The sequence below is a fragment of the Maylandia zebra genome, linkage group LG8 (assembly GCF_041146795.1).
Source record: "Maylandia zebra isolate NMK-2024a linkage group LG8, Mzebra_GT3a, whole genome shotgun sequence".
NCBI classification, from domain to species: Eukaryota; Metazoa; Chordata; class Actinopteri; order Cichliformes; family Cichlidae; genus Maylandia; species Maylandia zebra.
In genome coordinates, this window is record NC_135174.1 from 26,383,306 (window position 1) to 26,405,645 (window position 22,340).

Below are 22,340 nucleotides of genomic sequence, written 5' to 3' on the forward strand. Positions count from 1 at the left end.
GCAAATAAAGAGGCACCCACACCTGTCTGTCGAGCTCTGTTTGTCTTTAGTTTAGAAGAGGAAAAGGAAGTAGTTTAAAAAGAAAGCGACACTCACCTTCAAACAAATTGGCCACAAAAATAGCTTAAAGTCACTCCTTCACCTTTCAAAATAGAATATATCTCAAGATGGTGCGCAAATTTAAATGCATTCATTTAAAAAAAAAAAAAAAGGTGTTTGGCCTGATTCTTGACAGTCTCTTGTAAATGTTTGTGTTGCTCAAGGAGATAAAAAAAAGATGTAGTTTACTCTTCAGATTTCCTCCGAATCATTGAATTCCCAACCCACCCATTGCTCAAACATATGTCAGTGCAGGGGGGGGGCGAAGTTAAAAAAAAGTGATGATAGATTGAGGACACGAAAGACAGAAGAGAGCAAATGTGCTGTGCTAAATCTACAACCTTCAGTCAGCCTCACATTGACTGACTCGGAGAGTTACCTCAGCTTGTGCTCCAATCAATGTTAGCCCTGAGAGCATTGAATAGAAAATCATTCAAATTGTATTATGTTAGGATATATGAGCCGTTTCAAAATATTAATTCAGCATTATTTGAGGTGTCTGTTAAGGACAGCAGTTACAGCTAGCAGTGCGTTGACTCGACTGAGTGATTGCACACCTCTATTACATGTGATGTATGAATGTGTGAGCGAGGGACCTATTTTTCATTACCAGGACTTTGTCCCTAGAGGCAGTTGTTAAAGAAGAATCCATGAATTACCCCTCTGGAACAACTGGCCCTTGTCATAAGCCGAGAGGAGAGGGAAAGTGAAGGGGGGAAAAGGGAAGCACAGCACTATTGATAGTGGTGGGATTGAGAGACTGGAAGGACGCCAGAAGAATGTGTCTGCCTTTGCTTGTGATCCGGCAACGCTGCCGCCTCTCCCTCTGTCCAGTTAATTGGAATACAAAGCAGAGCAGGGTCGATGAGAGAGCGGCGGTGAGGAGGAAGAGGAGGAGGAAGGTGGTGGTGTGAGGGGAGGGTGGTAAGCTGCTGTCTGTCTACAGCAACACTCAACCTTCACTGCTCGCTGGGAATTGACTGTGGAACCAGCAAGCGAGACCGACACACTGTCACTGGTAAAATGAACTGTCACCTTGCATTTCTCAGCCTCCTGGCAGCATCGAATTGGCCGCTTTGAACCATGTGACGTGACACTGATTGAGTTCTGGTTTCCCCCCTCCTGGGCTTTAAGGAAAAGAGCTGGTTTAATTTCAAGTGTGCAAGCTTTCCATGCAAAGTATCAGGCAGCGCTTCGTACCTGCGTCTTTACACCAAAGCTTTCTCTTCTTCCTCACCACCCCTCATTATTTCATCGTGCTGCCTCGTTACGCTGCCTCTCAGCTAGTCTTGTTTTTCTTACGGCATATAGTCATGGCGGTCTGACAGGCACACAGAGGAGGAAAACTATTAGGGGTAGCCATTTGGATCCTGGAGGCAATCCCGGGGAGTATTAAGACGTTAACCCTGGCCAAGTCACTTGTCTCTCTCAGTTACCATGCTGATGGAGTGGGGAAAGGATGCAGTCGCAGTGGGACCCGGGAGACGGGAGCTTCAGGTCGGCCAGCGCCTCCAGATCCAATCGAGCCTGACTCGGATGGGGGATGGTTGTCAAGAATGTCTCAGGCTTGGCTATAAAGAGCCTCAGTGCCAAAACAAAGAGCGTGCCACTCATACCCAGGCAGCCCCTCTCCACAAACCTCAAAAACTGTGAAAGAAATCATGAAAATAAAAAGAATTAGGGGTACGGCAGTACACTGGTACCAACCCATATCTACTCAGATTATAAGACTTTCAAATGTAATTGTTTATCATAATTTTGTTTCCCTCCTACAACAATGAGGGTATAAACACCAACATAATTTTTTTAAAAAGGGAAAAAAACTACTGAATTTCACAGACCAAACACCTCAAATGAATTTTGATAACAATAAAAAAAAAATGCATATGCAAGTTTGGTTTTAATTTCTTTAAACACCTTTTTAAGAAGTGTTTAAAAGTCTGTTTTTCTCATCATTGCTAATTATAAAAATATGCGTGTTACATTTAAACCCAGTTATGTCTGCACGCGGAGTGATGTCATCAAAGCATTTCACCTCAGCGTCCAAGAGTCGTGCTTCATATTAGGGGTGAAACACTGTGTTAATAATGCACATATAACACTGCTAATAACTGTGTAATTATTATTTTTATCTGCTCTTTCTACAGTTATAGTTCCACCTCTGTAATGCTTTCATTCTTAATTGTTTGCCAGAAAATACAAAACGCAACAAATCTGTCTTATTGCATTGATGCTAAAGATACTGTGACAACACCATTAACTGATACAATCATGAAGTGAAAATTACATATGCAAACAATCTATTAAGCTGTAGATTTTTTTCTGAATCGGTAAATTAATAAGTTTCAAGGATGGATGAGCTTAAGAGAGAAACTGCCCCCAAACAGTCCTCATAAACTAAGGAGGAGGAGAGACCCCTCTCAAAGCCAATGGGAAACCAAAGAGACGTTTTATATGGAGAAAAATGCTTTTTCTAATTTCACATATCCCACAGAGATGACATCAAATGTCTTATTTTGTGCAGCCAGCAGCACAAAAGCCGAACAAATTCATTGTAGTGCCAGACTGACAGAGAAAGTTAAGAAATGTTAAAACTGAAGATGTTTATATTTATTTCAAATAATAAATAAAAGAAGATTCAGTGCACAGAGCTGTTTCCCCTTAAGTTTCTGATTCCATACACCTATTTTTAGTTCTTCAATTTCTTTGGTTAGACATTAATTTATGGTCTCGATCTTAATAAAGGTCAATAGCATTTAAAAAAAAAAAAAACAGGACAAAGATGGAAAATGAGTCCTTGTTTGAACTGTAATTTGTTAGGTTTGATAAATATTCTAAGAAGTTTTCAAGAAACTGAACAGAACCAAATTTCTTTCATCCATTTATTTTGATGTCTGTGTCTTACAGTACAAGATAAAATGGTGTTATCCCTCAAAGCTGTGTTTGATATCTTCCCTCTGTGGTATCTTTTGGATGACCAACCCCCGGTTATGCCATGAATACTGTATCTAGTTTTCCTTTGAAGCCCGGGGACCCTGCAGAGTGACATGCGACAGAGGAACTGGTAGAAAACCAAGGAAGTGAGCCTGGCAATAGACTTGTAAAAGAGCCTGCAACAACTGCAAGCAGCATGGGGTACAAACAGCACTGGGTTGACCTCAAGCAAAGTGCAGGGAGGGGGGCGGACGTGCCGGCTAAAGACATCTGAGGAAAGAAAAGGAGGCTGTTTTTGCTGGAGCTATTAATAGTTTCGACTATATTTGCGCCTGTAACAGTTTCTTCTTTGTGTTCCTTTTGTGTTCATTAACCATTCTGTGCTCCTCTCCTCTCGCTGTCCTACATTCCCCGGGCGAAGGCGAAGAGGGCTGAACTGATCCGAAGGTGAAAAACATCCTCCTCCTTTCTCCTCTCCCCCAGCTGAACATCTGTCTCCGTGGTGTTGGCTGCAGCACCGACTCTGACACCTCCAGATGGAGAGCCCACTGGGAGCGCTGAGGTATTACCTACAGAGATGGCAGAGATCGCACCTCTGGAATGAAGTCCCACACTTGTTTTCCACACCGTCCCCCTTTTTTGTTGTTGAATCTGTCACTATTCACCTTATAGATTATCGCCTTCCCAGTCCTTGGCCTTGCGACTCATCTGAAGAGCAGGCTGTTGGTTTGTAAAGAAATGCATGTCACCAAACCTCTCTGCTCCTTTTCTAATTTACAGTAATGGGCCGTATGGTATTTCAACTGTAACTTCTATTCGTAGGACTGTATCAATTTTTAATATAGTTGTCAGAGGACTGCATACTCATGCAGATATATTTCAAATGATTTCCATTTCCTTAAAACTTGTTTTTGAGCAGCCTCGGAGAGATTAAAGTTTGCACAATCTGGAGCACAACCTAAATGACCTACAACCTTATTAGTCTCAATATTAAAAGCAATACCTGCAAAGATCTGAGAGACTTAGAGCGCACTTCTCTGAGCCTCTCTGGTGTCTTGACAGATTGACTCTGCATTCATTTGTGCCTGAACTCTGTGTGAACCTTAGCTTTGGGGAAAGGGGCAGCAACAGGCCAGTGCTGTTGGGGCAGAAACTGTGTGCAAACCTAACACCCAGTGCAAATATTGAAACTGCTGCCCCTTCAACATCACAAGAAAGTAGGCGGTCAGGTCCGGCGAGCCTTTGACTCAAGGTGAAACCAGAGTAAGCGCTGAGAGGTTAATTGATTTCATCATTTTAAAAGAAAGATTGTTAAATTTTATAAGATACAAATGGACTTCAGTGACAACCTGTGACAACCTGTGTCCCGGCAGAATTTGGGTAACAAATCGAGCCTGAGACCTGCCTCCCTGGAGTTTGTTGTCATGTTTAGAGCCCCTGGAGGTATTTCGAGGTGAAAAGGTCACTGAGAACCACCCCATGTGTTGTGAAAGATTCCTCTTGTCACATTATGCAAGGGGACTAATAATAGAGGTAAACATACAGGGGGGGGAATAAGTTTTTAAAACCACACATAACTTTATTTTACACAGTGAAACAGAACAAATTCTTTATCAGAATTTAAAGTTTGATTGGACTGAATCAGAATTATCTGGATACTCTTTTTTTGTTTTTATTTTATTGCACACTCACACACGCAACAAATACAACTCTTATTGCATTTTATAGACTTTATTAAGCTAAATTGTTTCAACAACTGTTGGAAAATACCCTGTAAATAAATAGTGCAAACGGTAACACTGAGTACATCAGTGCGGCAACAAACAAAGAAAAAACAGCATGGAGGTGTGTAATAGAAAGATTAAATGACTACAAGCAGACACTGCCTACCCTGTATAGTTCACAAGTCCACAAGCAATTTTCAGTTTTTTCTGGAATGGTGCAACTTTGGGGAAAATGTGAAAAACTCTGCTCGGGCCTCCAGTTATATTTGTAGTCACGGTTTAGTTTTTCTCTTGTGTCTTTGGGGAGGCTTCAGAGGTGGAAAGTTTCTCCGTTGGTGCCGGGGTGTTGACTAAAACACAGCCCAGTTTCTCCCGTTTCTTCTGCTTCATCCTCCGGTTCTGAAACCAGATTTTCACCTGCGTCTCATTGAGCTCCAGGCTGGCCGCCACCTCCACCCGCCTTGCCCGCGATAGGTATTTGTTGAAGTGGAATTCCTTCTCCAGCTCGGTCAGCTGCTTGGTGGTGAAGTTAGTGCGGATCACGTTGTGCTGGCCGGGAACACCGAACTCCGACACGACTGCTGTGGAGAGAAATGGATGAATGGGATGATAGAGGAAAATGAAAGTCGTGGGGCTAAAGAGTGGGCTTTAATGACGATGAAAATGTCAGCGTGAACAGAAGAAATGCGTGAAATATTAGCTGCCAAATCATTTGAGGACAATCTAAAACAATTTGGTCTAATTATATCAGCTGGATGGGGGTTTTACGCACGGGGAACAGATCCCGTTTGGTTTCTAAACTGCATTTCTTAGCTCTGATTTCCTCATAACAGACCTGTTTTGGGAGGATTCCTCTTCACTTTCATCCAGTCGAAAGTTTTCGAAGTTTCCTCTACATGCTCCAAATCCCTTTCCTTACATGGAGGCGGTAACCTTGCGTAAACACTTTCTGAATATTCTTGCTGCCTCTGATCCCCGCTGCCAAAATGCAGATACTGGCCTCCCGGTGCAACCCCAGGCCCACAACTGTCCCCGGTATAGGGAGCCATGTTTGTGGCGAGGGGTGAGACTTGTGCATGGATAAAGCTCCGGTCCTGCTCGGGGGCGAGGCCGTACTGGTGATGTCCGTACTCCAGAGGTGAGCCATACACGGAGTTGCCCGGTCCCGCGAACGGCATGTCCAAGCCTACGTGGTTCTGGTGGTGCAGAGGGAGGCTCGGAGTCTGGTGGGGCGCCGAAGTTGCGACCATTACACGTCCGTCCGGTGCGTAACTATCACTTGTTGCGCAAGAGTTGGAGGATGTATATCCATGGTTTAAGTTGTGGTATCCGGCCTTTGCGCTGAAAATATTTGCTCCCCGGTTGCATACGGGGTAATCTAAGTATGAGTTCATCCTGAACCTGGGCCTGCCGTTTGTTCAGAACTGATCAAGACCGTGCAGTCATTAATCGGTGCTCCCTTTGCCCTAACCTTCTAGGTAGTATGTCAAAGCTGTAAAACTGCCTTCCACCCTCATATCACCTTCCTGACACACCATGTGACCCGCCAAACGCCAATGGCAAGGGACCTACAGCACTCTGTCAAGTCTGCAGACTCGTCCATCAAACGGCCTCGCATTTACATGACAAATGCTTCAATCAAACTCGCTCATCCATCTGATAGGAAGGCAAACAGGAGGACACATTTTCAGGCCACAGTGTTACAGGAAGAAAAAATGATAAATGAATATGAGAAAAAAATGATAATAAAAATGATAATAACAAAAAAGTTACTTTTTTCGAGTTATTTTACTCTTGAACAAATAATATAAAATAACCTTTTCTATTAATTTATGGCCTGCAGCTGTTTTAATTGTGATATCATTTGTTTTTCATGCACTTTGTTTAATTCTCTGTTCTAAATGACATGAATGAAGCTAATTTCTATACTGAAAATAAACTTTTTGTAGCTGCTTAAATAACTGGCTTATTATTAAAACACGTTCGGACTGAGTGAACCCTGCAGACAGACACCGAATCAGGCAAGGGGGGAAAGGCATTGCAGTGACTCCAGTGATCCATCATGGCTCCTTTTAAAAGATTGACAGCTTGTTTGGCCCATTTCCCCCATAAAAGAACAAAGACACGTTTAAGAACCATATACAGTCTTTTTTTTCTCCACCGCGTCTTTCTTTTTCTGCTTAAAAGTTGTTCACACTTACAGGGTAAAATCCTCCAAAGCCTACAAGCTCCACTCTCCTCTTATAAGAGTTAATGTAAGGTTATAAACCTCAGGCGCTAACTAAGCTCTAATTAAAAGAGAGAAATTTGCGCTTGGCTCTTTTAGTTTGGAGATCAAATCTGGTGGAATAAATTATTATTATTATTATTATTATTATTATTATTATTATTATTATTATTATTATTATTATTATTATGTTGGGTAAATTACAGCAGTGAACCTTTTTAATTTAAGGTCTTAATTATTAAACGAAAGTTAAAGTCGAAAAGAAAATAACCGAAACTTTGCACTTAAAACACACAGCAAATGATTTATAAATACAGATAAAAAACAACAACATTTGAGACTAATATTCTGATTAATTAGTCAAATAAATAAATAAATAACGCATGCATGGAAATATATCAGTATTGCGCTTCTTTATAAATCCACACCGTGCGCTACAGGTGGGTCAGTTTGGGAGCTTGCATGATTCTTTCCTGAGGACTGCAGCTCTGTGAGAAATACGAGCCGCTCAGGTCGTTTCCTCGCAGGTTGGGGTTTGGTGTGTGTGAGCTTGTGTGGGTGCTGTACTGCACATCAAACTGCGGGCCATGCGTGAAGCCTGAAACTGGATATTTAGAGTAGTTTGCCGGGTACGCAGGCTGCTGCTCCTGCTGCAGCTGGGGCCTGAGCGGAGGGGAGGCCGGTTGGTAATCCCCTCCCAGATGGACATAACCCAGGCTCGACAGAGTGGGGCTTCCCGGGGCGGAGGGGGAGGACGAGGGCGAGCAAGAGGAGGTGGTGATGGCTGGAGGGAGGCCCTGACCTCGCTGGTCCTTTTTCTGCTTCATCCTCCGGTTCTGGAACCAGATCTTGATCTGCCTCTCGTGAAGGTTGAGCAGGCCGGCCATCTCCACGCGCCTCGGCCTGCAGAGGTAGCGGCTGAAGTGGAACTCCTTCTCCAGCTCCACCAGTTGCGCGCTCGTGTACGCGGTGCGCGTTCGCTTGGAGGCCGGGGTCGCGCTGCTTGGACTCTTCTCGTTCACGGGGCAGTCTGTAGAGACAATAATGTGCACGGGAACGTGATCAAATTAGAAGCTTCCCCTTCAATAACTCTTTAAGTTTGCACATCTTTTAGTTTTAGTCTTATGTCTCATTCCTGCTCTTCCTGCTATGACCCCCCCACCCCCCCCACCCCCCATTATAAAAAAAAAGCAAAAAGTAAAAGATCAAAAGTAAAAACAGCAAATTAAAGTTTAATCAGTAAATAAAATCAACAGCAGAACAGAATAAAGGAGCAGCGCAGAGGACACATAACGTTACCACAGCTTCGCGGTGCCTCTGGTGCTCTGTGAGCAAGTTAGTACGCATGTGCTAAAGGGCAAAGTCAGCAAGCTCCAAGGCTAAAATGCAGGTGATGAGTTTGTGTTAGAAGTCTACGCATTTCAAGGATGTTGATTTTAACTATTTGTGTGTGTGTGGCGGGGGAGGGGCAATTTCTATGCGTTTAATGATTTACTAAATGAAACCCAAATATAAAAATACATTTTTATATACAAGAAGAAGTGCTGTCCAGGCTCGTTCTCGTTTGGTTTATGTGTGTCTGATGTCAAATAAGTAAGATAAGATAAGATAAGATAAGATAAGATAAGATAAGATAAGATAAGATAAGATAAGATAAGATAAGATAAAACTTTATTAATCCCTCGGGTGGGTTCCTCTGGGAAATTCGGTAAGTCAGTTGATACTGGACATTTGACTGTCTTATGCCTTTTATTTAAATATTTTTTCTGTCATAAATCATGAAAGTCTCTGATTTAGGTTCAGAGAAACTGTATTTAAAGTGGAAGATAATTGCAAAGAATAAAAACGTGAGTTTAAATGAAGGAGGGCCATCTATATCTGTGTGTTTCCTGTTTTAATAAGCAGCATTTCTGCGCTGATGAGTCATTCTGTCTGTGTCCTGTTACTCTCGGCTTCGTCTGTCCCTCCAAAATCGATTAAATCTGAATATTTTTCTATGTAATAAACATGACATGTGAAATTAAATTATATTGCTTGGTCTGTTTTATTCTTAAAACAAATGTCATCCTAAATCCTGAGCCAGGGCCTTCCCCTCGCATGCCTGATTGCAGCTTTAATGCTGAACTGCAGGGAATATACGCTACATTAGGAGCTACGTTGAAGGGAAAATGATTGGAAACGGCTTCATTTAAAATCCTCTGCTGCTGCTGGTTTATGTCATACAGACCTGCGACTCTCCTCCCGGGTTTCTGATTTGAGTGTCTGGACTCTTTCATCCAGGGGAAAATCTTTCTGCTCATTGCAAACTTTGGGTTTTGCTGCTTTGACCTCCGGGGAAACGTGCCATGCTCAGACGCCTCCACTTGCTGCTGAGGAGCACACTCAAAGCCGCTCACACCATCCGGAGACTCGCTGAAGAGGTCACGGTGGTGATGATGGTGGATGCTGTGTGAAGCGCTGCTGGTTTTCTGCATTTCCATTAAACGTGCACAGGGTCTCCTCCTCCCCCTCCTCTCCTCCCCTCCCTTTTTGACCTTGTGGCGAAGCGCTGGCAGCCAAATGTCACATGGCAGGTTTCCACAGAGGGCTTCTTGGCCTGAGACGATCCAGCAAAAAAAGAAAAAAGACGGAGACAGAATCAGGGAGGAGACTAAATGATCCATCTTATCAACTCAATAGTATGCTGACATGAATAGCAAGCCTCTCCAAGCCAGAGAGGCGACGCAGAATGAAGAGTGTGCTGGAGAAAGAAAGAAAGAAAAAAAACACACCAAGAGGAGGATAATCCTGTAAAATCTCTGCAGAAATTCAATTATTATCCTCTTGTTCACCCTTTGCAATTAATATGGACCTCAGTGGCCTACAAATTCCTTTTATTGTCATTTAATTATGTAAGTAGCATAAGCAATATATAAGGATTGCAGAGTATTAAAGGGGCAGCTTTATTGGAGGCAGTCTTTTGTTTGATTCAGATTCAGGGCAAGAGAAAAAAAATAATACTAATTGACAGATATAAATAGCTAAAATATAAAACCATACATTAAATACAAATATAGCAAATAACAGTGTTTTTATTCATGCTTTCAGTGGTGCTGCGGGAAATTAAATTAGGCCTGTATGACTGCTAATAAATAGCAGCCTTTGTTCAGTTAATGGATAGCCCTGCGTTGGGCATTTTTTAAGGGGGAAAAAATTAAACGTTACATCACAGTTTGCTAAGAAAAATCCATCAATTAAACGCAAAATAAAAGAAAAGTGCTTTGTGCGCCGCGGCTGTTTTGTGCGCATCTTCTCGGGCAATTAAATTTAATTCACTTTTCTTCCAAAATTAAAGAGAATGAAATTATTAAAGGCGCAGTTTTAAGGACGAGGAGAGGGAGTGAGCAAGGGAGAGAGGGAGAATAAGACTGGAGGCATGCAGCTTTATGAACTCTGGTTGAACCGCGGCTGGAGTCGGGCTCGTAAATCATAAAGACACATAACCCAGTCCGCGGCACAACAGCTCGGCTGCCTTACCTTCACAACCTACATTCATTCCGCTGCTGAAACAATCCTGCACGCAAACAAAACACACCGGCTCCTCTCACCTTTGGAAAACCTCCCGGATTAGTGAATAATCCCAGCAGAAGCACGCGGCTCTCGTGCGTTAAGGTGCACGCGACGTGGCTTTGAGTGGTGAAGGAGTGGACAGTGTTTCTGCAGCTGCAGACCGCCCTGCGTTGCATTTCTGCACACAGGATCGGCGTGTGTGTGTGTGTGTGTGTGTGTGTGTGTGTGTGTGTGTGTGTGTGTGTGTGTGTGTGTGTGTGTGTGTGTGTGTGTGTGTGTGGATGTGTGTGTGTCTGTGTGTGCGCGTAAAAAGGAAGCCTTTCTGCTGATCGTGCAGGCTCAGTTTCATGTATGGTAATAGGCCTGCGATAAAGATAAGAAAGGGGATTTTTACGTCTTTCTATATGGCAAATTGACTTCCTCTACGTTTCTGCGGCAATTAGAGCAGAATGAAAACCCAGAAACATTAAGTTGGCTCAGCAGAGGGCAGGGGGAGCTGAAATATTTTTGGCACTGAAGTCGATTTGAAGTAGATTTAGATAAAGAAAATGGCCTGTTAAGGAGATGCTTCCCACCTCTTCCACCACCACTACTGTCATGCATTAAAAACACCCAAAGGCTACCAGTTTTTAATTCCACCGCGAAGCTTTCGGGGCGCAGAGAAATCACACTTCTATGAACACACAGGCAGCCACGTCTTGTTTAAACAATCCTGGGAAGTCGTCCAGCTGCTGTAACAATAAATTCAGACATCCAGTTCAGGACCGATGCCAGAGATGCCGTAAATTACTCAGCCAAAGAAAGCTATCAGTGTTTAGTCTTTATACCAAATGCATTCTTTGCGTAATGGATCCTTTCTTCCTTAATTTAAAAGAGAGATCAGAGAGGTTCATTTCAAAGCACCAAAGTGGAGACAGACCGCGGTCAGCACAGCAGCATCCATTAGAAAAAGAAAAGAAAATCTTGTAACGAGGCCTGGCTTGTGCTGGCTTTGGTTTTTGGTGACCGCTGCAGCGGATCGATTGGCGGTGCTTTGATCTCTCGTCTTCACGTTTTGCTCGATCTCTTTGATTGGCTCTTGAGGGTAATATTTAACTCAGTGGCGTTAATTAATGCAAATGGACGTCTTTGATCTTTGATGCGTGCCACAAAAATGTCTCATGGCAGCCGTGGGCCTTCTGTCCAAAAGGGCTGATTTACCTCACGCACACTGGTGCAGTTATTTTGTGCAATCACCGTTGATTAAACTGCTTCCTATATTTGGCCAGAGCGCTCTGAGAAACCAGATTTATGCTCCACGAGTCGCATTTTACTGATTAAACAAAGACTGAATTAAAATAAACGTTAAAAGTGGAATTTAGCAGACGGAGAAAAAAGCGTGACGTGTTGTGTTTGCTCCAAAACGTTAAAAAACATGCAGACCTGCAGAAGAGATGACCCACCACCACCCCCCTCACCACCACCACCACCATTTTCCACATTTTGATTGGCTCTAGTTTACCAGGAAATGTGTTGATCCATGCATGCTGAGAGTCACAGATGATTAAATGCACTTGAATGAAATATCACACTTGCCCTTCACACTATCAGCTCCATATCTTTAACCTGATTAGTTTTGGTTTATTTTGTTTAAGTTGAATTTTCGCCTGCTTCTCCAATTCAGGGTCTTGAGCCTATCCCGGCTGAAATTTTGATAATAAGTTAGTTATCAAAATTTCAGTCTTGCAAAACATTCTCTGTGCCCCACATGTAGGTTTTTTCTTTTGTTTTTGTTTTTTGTGGCTTTGGTCAGCGCTGAAAGTCTGCCGAGTGCCGTCTGCTTGAACAGCTGTACAGCTCTCCATGTATGCTGATGGATCCGACCAGATGTAGCTTATAGCCCTGGAAGGTTCAACTACAAGCTGCCTTTGTGCTAAGACATTCCCATCAGTCGAAGCTGCAATTTGTGTGGCACTGAATTTCTGAGATTTAGTCCTCAGCCATAACTGCTTAACAACTAGCATGCAGCTACCCTGCTTAACCCCTTTGTGCGAAAGTGCAAAGTATTACCCTCAAAGGTTCCCAAAGTAAGGTCTAACCCTAATGTGTGCCTTTGAGAAAGAAAAGATTATGTCTGTTAGAACTATCGTCTCATTATCAAACAGAATTTCAAAGACAAAAATCATTCTGATGGCATAGGAAGAAAAAATACCGGATTATAACTGATGGTGCATTAACGTGCAAGCATTAGTTTAATGTTACACATATGGTTATAGCACAATAAAAAAGTTTTTTATTCTGTTAATAGGATGCATTAACACAATTATTGTTATTCTGCAAAGTTATCAGAGAAACAATAGCAAATATTTGCCTTTGAAATGTAGTGAAAGTAGACAGAAATACTTGAGTAAAGCACTGCAGGTGCACACAGGTGCACATATAAACATAAATCCTCCTGAGAGCCTATAAAAAGCGCCATAAACACACAAAGAAAAATCAGCAATAAGTGCGCTGTTTAGACAAAAACTGCCCTCTGATATATGAGACGTGGAGGCTGTGTGTGTGTGTGTGTGTGTGTGTGTGTGTGTGTGTGTGTGTGTGTGTGTGTGTGTGTGTGTGTGTGTGTGTGTGTGTGTGTGTGTGTGTGTGTGTGTGTGTGTGATGGGGGTGGAAGTGCAGATGGACTGACCTGATAAGTCAGTTTCCACTGAATAACGCATGCACAATAAATATAAATACAAATAGGTTTGATCCTCGTGGAATGTCGTTATCACTCATGTATGACAACATCCCCGAGCTGCACTTTACGCCCATCACTCGCGATCTTCCTCATCGTCTTCTCTCTCTTCTTCTTCTTCTGTCTGGTGTTTGATGGACACACACAAACACACACCCTCCACATACCCCCACCACCTCCACCTCCAGCCGCCCTCCACTCAGTCTGCAGGCCTGCTGACAAATGCAGCGCACTGCAACCGCTCCTGTCAATTAGCTGCAGGAACCACGTGTGCGCAGAGGAGGGGATTTATTGCCCCGAATTAATTCTCTTGAATCGGCGGTGGCAGAGGCTTGATTCCCCACGCAGGCAACACGAGCGAGTCGATAACCAAACAAATACTCATAAATAACCGTGATTTAAAAATGTTGTTTGGCATCTATAAGCAGTAAACAAACAGCAGATATATATGTATAAGTGTTTGTTTGGGTAATTGTCAACAGCTGCACAGCGCAGGCTGAACAGATGTTACGCAATATATAATGTGTCTTTACGGGAGGATTTTTAAAAATAATGTGCATTAATAAAGCTCCTCCTGTCTTCGCCTTTGATTCATTTGTTGCCTTTGCTGCTTAGAAATGCTAAATATAACCGCGTTACTCCCGAAAACTTTAATCAAACTCACACTGCGTAAAATCCAACTTTGGTGAACTTACTTTTTTCCTTCTCCGGTGCCTCATGCTTTTCCTCACCAGGCCGGCTTCTCCATCCAGTCAGGTCCGTTGGAAATGTTTGTTTGAGGTCCTCCTCCTCACATTTCCCCCTGGCTGCAAACTACAACTCCTCCTTGACTATACGGACAGTGGCAGTGAAAAGGAGACGTGACAAATGATGTGCGGAACAATGCCCACATTCAAGGCTCGTCCGGCAACTTTCCCAGATGTCATATTCTTTACCCTCCACCCTCCCCAACAATGAGGCGCTAAAAGGGAGGAAAGAGGAGAGAAAACAGCCAGCCAAACTGTGCAGAAGGCAGCTCTAAAGAAAAAAAAATCACACACACCACCACGAAATATCAAATGTAGCGCTCATGTTGCACTGATACACAAACAGAAAGGAATTTTCTTGTCTTCTAGACGAATGTTTTTCTTCCCTTCTAGGTGATGTGTCATCATCTACATACTCCCCAAGATGCGAATTTGTGGCTGCTGCTGTATTTACACAAATTCGGATCTACAGGGTGGATATAGGTGACAGATCCTCCGTCTCTGCGGGCGTTTGGACAAAAGCCTGGAAGAATGAAGTCAGCTAATTTAAAAATCAGATCTAAACATGATCTTTTCACTTTGTGAACCGTGACACTGGATATTTCTGGACATTCAGCAATTTTTAATTTAAAAAAACCCTTCATAAGTTATACTAAAGGCTTCATTAGTGATTAATAAATATTATCGACCTGTTTAAGTCATCAATAAGAAAAAAAAAAGCCAGATTGTGAAAAAACCCCTGGGTCTATGATGTTTATCCCTATCGCATGCTGGAAATCTATGTATGTCATGTATGTAACAGGCTATTAAAGCCACATTAAATACTTCATAGATTTTAATAAGTCATTAACAAGTAATTTATCAAATGTTTCAGACATGGAGCAGCATGTTAAATGTTAATAAGTCACAAATAAAGAGGATTAATACATGCAGTCTGCAGTTTTTAATATTAGTAACTTATTAATAAAAGGTTGCAATAAAAAAACTACTGTACAATTAATTGCAGGTTAATTAGATAAAGATGAAAATTTGGTTAACAAGCTATTGATAAAAGGCTTCATTTATAAAATATTTAGTTATATGTAATACTGGAAGTGTTTAAACCACAGTCTTCAATTACAGGAAATGTAATACATGCAGTCTGCAATTATTAATGTTACTGACTTACTGATAAAGATTAAATTATCAACAAGTCATTCAGCTGACAGCCAGATATGTCATTATTATTATTTATTTATTTTTTAAAAACAACAACAACAACAACATCAACATGTTTGTAGATTTATAAAGGTCAACGCATGTTGCTGGAATTTATGCACAAAAACAAGTCTTTAGTTCAGAACTTATAAATTCATTTATAGATGAGATTAGTTTTAATATAAAGTTTGAAAATAAAGTTTATTGCTATTAATGCCAATAAGTTATTACTGTATGAAAATCTGAAGTTGTAACTGTTTATATCTCGTTGATGGGGTAGGTTAATTTCCAAGAATTGAATTATAAATGCAAATGAGAAATTAATAAGGGGTTTAATGTCTCAGCTTTCCAGTTTTAAAAAAGGTTATTAGAATTTGCTGAATGCAAAACCAGCAGCTGTTATTAAGACATGAATAAGATGTTTTCAATTTTTTTAAAATAATAAAAATTGCAATAATAAGAATATTGAGACAAGTGGTATGATACAACACGTTACACACTCAACGAGTCATTAAAAACAGATATAAAAGTTAATAAGTCATTAATATGGGCTCATAATAACCCGTTCTGAGGATATATATAAATTAGACAGAAGTTTGAGCTTTTAAATGATGAACGCTATCGTTAGAAGAAGGTTGGACATAACAACACTTTATGTTACTACATTATTAAAATACTTTTAGTTAAAAAATCTGCAGGTATACACCTTAATACGTTTTTTAAAGGAGTAAAGTAACAACAATGTCATTAGTAAGGAGCATTAACCACAATACCTGCAGTTATAAGTGTTTATGTGTCATTAATAAAGGTGTTAAACCACAAAGAATGTGATTATAAATGGAAATATGCAAACACTTAGGGGTTTATTACATCAGGTATCCAGTTATAAACATAAAAAGGTTATTAAGATTCATTGAAAGCAAACACATGCAGTCATGGATGTGAATAAGTCATTGTTATGGTGTTTTGATAACCTGCTCAGATCACCAAGTGACCAAATCTGCACTTATTGATGTTTCAAAGTAACAGTACTAAGTAATAAGTCATTAAAAAAGGAGGTAAATCACTAAAAAAAAGTAATTTTTTAAATGTATTTGTGATTATATAAGTTAATAAGGAGTATTGACTACAGCACCTGGAGTTATAAGGGTTTCTTTACTCATTAATAAATGTGTTTAACTGCCAAAAACTATAGATGGAAATGTGCAAATAATAAAGGATTTGATGAATCAGGTCTGGAGATATAAATGTTAATGAGTTATTATTAAATGGGTTCTGATGGTAGGTCTACAGTTATACACGCTAACAAGTTGTTACTAAATGGATGTTGTGTCCGTACCATCTGCAGGGAGTTTCTAAAAAATATCCACTCAGTTCTTATAACCAGCCCGAAGAAGCTTCTACAGCCCTAACACCCAAACGTTATTATTTATGGTTTATAATAAATCTATAAGAGTAACTTAATGATTTATTAACTATTAGCTAGAAAGCCACCAACTCTAAACATTTTTGTAAAATATGCCCACAGAGGTTTGAGTTTGGGCAAATGTTTTACAGCTGCAGTGACCTCATGGCTGTCTTTCTCTAATAAGAAGTAAGACTTAAATATTGTGAGCATTTATAACAGTGATATGACTGAATGCACTTCACCGTCAGAGGCTACAGATTCCTCTTTGAGAAACTCAGACACTCAAATCAGAGTAAATACCAAAAGATTACAAAAAGTCCTCCATTAGAAGTTTGAACTCACCACTAGAAATCCTGCAAGGTCATCAGCTGGCATTAAAGCATCTTAAAATGTGTAACTACATGACACACAGCTGGCTTAGGGCAGTGTTTCCTAATTGAAGGTTATTGTGTGACCTCAGAGGGGTCATAAGATAAGCATGAGAGGCCATGGGGTTATTAACGGCAGAAAAAGAAAGAAAAAGAAGCTTTTTTTTCTTATTTTGCTGTAAAATGTAAAATAATTTAACAGGTTTGAGCTTTAAAAAGTTATTTAAACTAAAAACAAAGGAGAAGTTTCACATTAAGAAAGTAATTTTTAAAACACCTTATAAAACTTTATAAAATGTTTGGGATCTTAAATACAGATAAAAATGGTGCAGTAAAAAAGGCCTCAATACCTTTGGAATAACATGGAATACAGATTAGAGCATAACACAAAGTAGAAATACTCTAGTACAAAGTACATGAAGTCAGTCTGATTATTGCCTCTCCAGCTAACGTAAAGAAAAATGAACCCAACCTTTTATTATTATTATTATTATTTTTAAATCAAAAAGCAGCTTCACTCCCAGAGCGCGCAGGATTAAATGTGTTTCCCTCCACTCGACCTGATCAAACCGAAAGAAATAACAGATCAACAAAGCTCGTCTTTTTCTCTGTTCTTCTCTGTAACTTACATGCCCCCGATGATAAGAGCTCGAGCTGGAGGCAAAAACCCCAGAAAGAAACCTCATCCATCATCAGCCTGCTCGGTCTGAGGCGCCCTCTGCTGGCACAGCCGCCTCATTACAGAGACCTCACGGACACAAACAAACAAACCGCAGCAGCTGTGAAGTCACACACAGCCTTCCAGATGTTGAGCACCCATACAAACAAAAATGTTCAAGGTGGTTTCATGCATTTTATGATTTTGATTAAAGTCGTTCACAGTGACTGGCTGATTTTAACATTTATGTGCAAATAAATACAAACTCCTTATGTTTACGCTCTCTATTATTAGGTATACAACATTATATGTATATATATATTTCTATTCGCTGATTTTGAAACTAAGACTTCAATATTTGTGCTAAATTCTAAATTCTGTAAATGTATACAGGAGATATATAACTCAGCGTGCATCGCCACATTTTTTAAACTCAGTTTTCTCGCAAACAAAAGCGCAAAGTGGAGCTGAATTCTGTTAATTTTACGCAGCTGCTTTGGAGTGATTGAAACCCTGATTATAAACTGTGAAAAATATGAGAAATATAAGCATTGAAGCCTCTTCTCTCCTGTGCAAAAGCACCGTGTTATTGCGCTCCTGAGCCTCGGTGGTGACAGTGCAAAGTCTTCCTCCTGACGCATCTGCGTGCTGCAGTCTCTACCGTCTCCTGACCCAGCGATGATCCCCGCCGCCATGAATTATGCATGAGATCCGGGTACAGATTACCCCTATCAATATGCAATACTCATTACGCTGGCTAAATTGCCACTTAATAGTTATGAATATGTGGAAAATGTCTGGGACCCATATAGCCCACCACTACTTTTTTACTCTTTTTTTTTCTTAAACCTGAAATTAGTTTGGAAATACTTTTGGAAATATTGCAGAAGTCTCTTGCAGTCTTTTGCTTTCCTGCACATAATATCATTATGTTTTATTAGTGGCCGCTAGACAATGCACTCCAGGACCCACATAGCCTGGCTTTTCTTTATGTAAAGTCAGTGAAGCCTGTGTCCAGCTCAGAGTTGTCCGAGACTTCACCTTTGGCCGCTCGGTGACTTGACAGATTCGGATAAATCACTCCAGGACCTCGCTCAAGTTCGTTTTTGCATGGCAGCTCTATAAAGCTTCTCATTAGCCTTCAAGAGATTTTATTTTCCCTCCTAAAAAATCAGCTTGTGTTTGAAAAAGAAACTTTGGATTACTTTCTTTTAAGTATGAAAATCGGCCAGTATGTGTCCACGCTGAGCAGAAACAGGGGCCTCTAAATGAGGATGTTCAAACAGCAAAACGTTTAGGATTTTCATGATAAAAGTGACAAATAATGTGGCTCTGTGGCTCAAAATCAGAACTAAAATTTGCGCAATTAAATCTTAATATTTAGACTGTTTTTAAAATAACATTTTAGCAGCCACACTCTTTTAATGCGTAACAGTTATTGGAAGTTTTCGCGCAGCAGCTTAAACTAACTAAACATGAGTGGACACCACTTCCTTCCCCAGTCCAGCCTTTGCAGTCCCATCCACGCAGTTAAGCCGTCACTTTCATTCAAGGTTGTGAATTATATAGTACATTGTCTACTCCCCAAAACCATAAAACCAACTTTATGGACCTCACGTGACTTTTCACAGTCTGTAAGTAATATAGGCCTATACAATCTTTGGTAAGGGGGATTTTTACCAACTTCAGCCTTGCCTATATACCTGTAAAGCCAAAGCTTTACCCCCTCTTTTTTTTTAAAGGTGGATTTTATCAGCAACATATTTTCCCACATGGCAAACATCTCGCTGCAGAGAGGTAAGTGTTTAAAAAGTCTTATTTTTCACTGTGTCTGCGCCAAAAACAATGCGTCAAAAATTGACCCGAAATCTTGTTTGTGTGTGGGACATTTTAACAAATACTTCAGGTTAATCATTAATAAGTTAAATGCGGGTGAAAAGCAGCCACACACACACTCACATACACACGCACGCACACAGAAAAAGTTGCGCATCTCCACTTAAATATGGCCTGCCTTTTTTTAAAAAAGAAAAACCTAATCTGTTTTTATTCTAATCGATGAGACAGTCGAGACACGTTCAAAGCAATTGAGAGAAACTTTATTTTCAAGCGCTATGAGTTCACTTACAAATACAAAAAGCTTATTGGAGAAAAAAGCTTACATCACTGCCTATCCACAGAATAACCCTTTGCACTAAAAATTTATCACATTGACAGGTTGAATACATTTGCATTGCTCATAATTAGTCCTAAACAATGGTAATAATAATAATAATAATAATAATAATAATAATAATAATAATAATAACAGATGCACAAAATATCCTAGAGCTACACATTGGCTTGAAAGTTTATGGATCTTGGCCACAAGTTAACCATCAAAAATAGCAGTAAAAGTTACACTAAAGCGCTTTGAATGGCCCCCGGAATACATTACATTCAATGAAGAGCAGCATGTGGTTTGGAAACTTCTTCTTTTCTTTTCCTTTTTTTAAACGTGTGTTTTGTTTTGTTTTTACTGTACAATGAATTTACTCCTGTTAGACCGCGGAGAAGTTACAATAAAGAGCTCAAGTTGAAACACCTTCAAGAGAAAGACAGAAAGAGACAGAAAGAGAGAGGAGAGATGGACAGATAACTCCCCAGCCCTGCGATATTTACATCTTATTTTCCACATCTAAGCTACAACAACAGTGAACTAAAAATGGCATTTTAAGACCACAGAATACTTCTTTTTCTATCACAATGGCATGCTGGAAGGTGCTGCGCTTTAAATAGCTTTACAGTACTCATGGGTTCTTTTTTTTTTTTAACTTATTATGTTTTTCTTTTTTTCTTTCTTTCTGTGTTTTTTTTTTAACTCCACCAAAAAGTTATTCAGTTGTGGAAGGCGCTCCCTCCCGTTACGAGGCTCATGCTTTTCAGTTTATTGTCCTTCTTCCACTTCATCCTGCGGTTCTGAAACCAGATTTTGATCTGTCTTTCGGAAAGACACAGGGCGTGGGCTATCTCTATCCTCCGCCGTCTGGTTAGGTACCTATTGAAGTGAAACTCTTTCTCCAGCTCTAGCGTCTGGTAGCGGGTGTACGCAGTTCGGGCCCTTTTCCCATCAGGTCCAGTCATATCTACAATTTTACAGAAAATCCAGAAAATTAGCAACCGCACTGCACACCAACAACTACACTTTCTTTTCTGTCTTTTCTCCCTTTTTTTTAATGTGGGGGGGCTTTTCGCTGTGATTTAATGGACGGAGAGGGGGGGTCACACAGCATGAAATGGGTGGAAGCATGCAACCAACACGACACATAACACAACACAACAATCAGCCTTCCCTCTGCAGCTCTGGGCCAGCACAGCTCACTACACCCCACACCTCCTCCGGGCTCCAGCGGCATTTAAAGCAAACAACCCCACAAAGATTTTTTTTTTTCTCTTACTGATTCTGCCTCTAAATTCTTCCTTCCACGCCAGCCTGCTCACTCATGCAACACCTGACAGATTTATGGCACACCGTCAGCGTGACAGCCTTCAAAACTAAATATTAAGAGAGGTGGAAATCTACCATGGCTTATGTGCAGCTTCCGCATCCACGGGAATATTTGTGGCGTTTGGCAGTCGTTTGCTGTGGGAGTGGAGGAGGTGGCGTTGGGCTCCTGGTGCTGCTGCTGCTGCTGCTGCTGCGCCCGCGGTGCCGTGCCGGAGGAGCCTCCGCCGCCTCCGCCGCCGCTGCTATGCGCGCCCTCCTCGCTCTCGGATGCGACCGTGGCGTCCTCTATCTCCGTGAAATGAGCGCTGTTGCTTTTGTTGAGGCTGCTGCCGCCCGAGGTCGCGCTCCGGTCAGAGGGAGGAGAGGGGCTTTTTAGTTCCAGCTGCTCCCGGCTGGCTGTGGCGCACGACGGCGGCGGCGGCTGCACCGGGTCTGGAGACGACAGCGAGCAGTTGGGCGTCTGTCTGTAGCGGGCGTCCGCCCCAAATCCCCGGGCATCCTCCCTCACAGCCCCGAAGTGGCCGCCGGTGTTGGTGCGGTTCACGGTTAGGTCCATGCCATTGTAGTTGTAGCCGAAAGACCCGGAGTGCATGGTGCCAGGGTCTCTGAAGGAGCCGCTCACAGCGCCGTTAGTCCCATAATTTAGTAACTGATAGTCGGAGCCATTTGGATAGCGCCCTGAGAACGAGTTTACAAAGTAAGAGCTCATTTGCTTGGATTTTTAAAGCCTCGATTTGTAGATCTTTGTCGCTATAATCCTGTGTGCTTGCACGATTTATGGATGCAATCATGAATTATAAGCAATGAAGCCCTACTGTACTTTGCCAGGTATGCGGCCAAATATGGGAGAGCGTTCGGGAATCACGTGCCTTTGTTGACCAGTCGTAAATCCTCACTGATGACTTCAAGAGGTAATTCATGCTCCATGGTTACAAATGATGACGAAATAATGGTCGTTAGGGCTCCAGTCAATGGTGCCTCCCCGCTGCGCCCCGAGAGCCGCGCAGGCAGAGAGCGCCATCTTCCGGACAGCTGCGGTAGCACCCCGCCGGGACTCGCTGTCAGGGCCCCCGGAGTCATCCATCATTTATGTAACACTCATAACGCAGGCCACAAAAGGCTCAGGTAGCACAAAACAGCGAGCTCTCAGCCAAACTCGCGCACTTTACCCAAAAGTATCCAAAAAAAGGGGGAAATTTTCACTTTTACGCCATATTATATGATTTT

The 22,340-nt window shown here is 41.5% G+C and overlaps 3 protein-coding genes across 4 annotated transcripts; all 3 read right to left on the minus strand.

The window, feature by feature from the left end:
* Nucleotides 1–4,606: 4,606 nt before the first annotated feature.
* Nucleotides 4,607–7,115, minus strand: hoxb1b (homeobox B1b). Its single transcript, XM_004565849.2, has 2 exons — nt 5,593–7,115; nt 4,607–5,338 (listed from the first exon to the last, which is right to left on the minus strand). Exons 1-2 carry the CDS (start codon nt 6,149–6,151, stop codon nt 5,037–5,039), a joined length of 861 nt encoding a protein of 286 aa, XP_004565906.1. The 5' UTR covers nt 6,152–7,115; the 3' UTR covers nt 4,607–5,036.
* A 77-nt stretch (nt 7,116–7,192) lies between these two features.
* Nucleotides 7,193–14,393, minus strand: LOC101478821 (homeobox protein Hox-D3). Of its 2 annotated transcripts, none has more exons than XM_004565861.2 (3): nt 13,945–14,393; nt 9,212–9,580; nt 7,193–8,014 (listed from the first exon to the last, which is right to left on the minus strand). In XM_004565861.2, exons 2-3 carry the CDS (start codon nt 9,462–9,464, stop codon nt 7,419–7,421), a joined length of 849 nt encoding a protein of 282 aa, XP_004565918.1. In that variant the 5' UTR covers nt 9,465–9,580; nt 13,945–14,393; the 3' UTR covers nt 7,193–7,418. The 2 variants fall into 2 exon arrangements, with proteins under 2 accessions (XP_004565918.1, XP_076743822.1); XM_076887707.1 differs by lacking the exon at nt 13,945–14,393 and adding an exon at nt 10,572–11,870.
* Nucleotides 14,394–20,422: 6,029 nt separating this feature from the next.
* Nucleotides 20,423–22,332, minus strand: hoxb5b (homeobox B5b). The gene is made up of 2 exons (XM_004565859.3): nt 21,189–22,332; nt 20,423–20,751 (listed from the first exon to the last, which is right to left on the minus strand). Exons 1-2 carry the CDS (start codon nt 21,820–21,822, stop codon nt 20,504–20,506), a joined length of 882 nt encoding a protein of 293 aa, XP_004565916.1. The 5' UTR covers nt 21,823–22,332; the 3' UTR covers nt 20,423–20,503.
* Between the last annotated feature and the right edge of the window lie 8 nt (nt 22,333–22,340).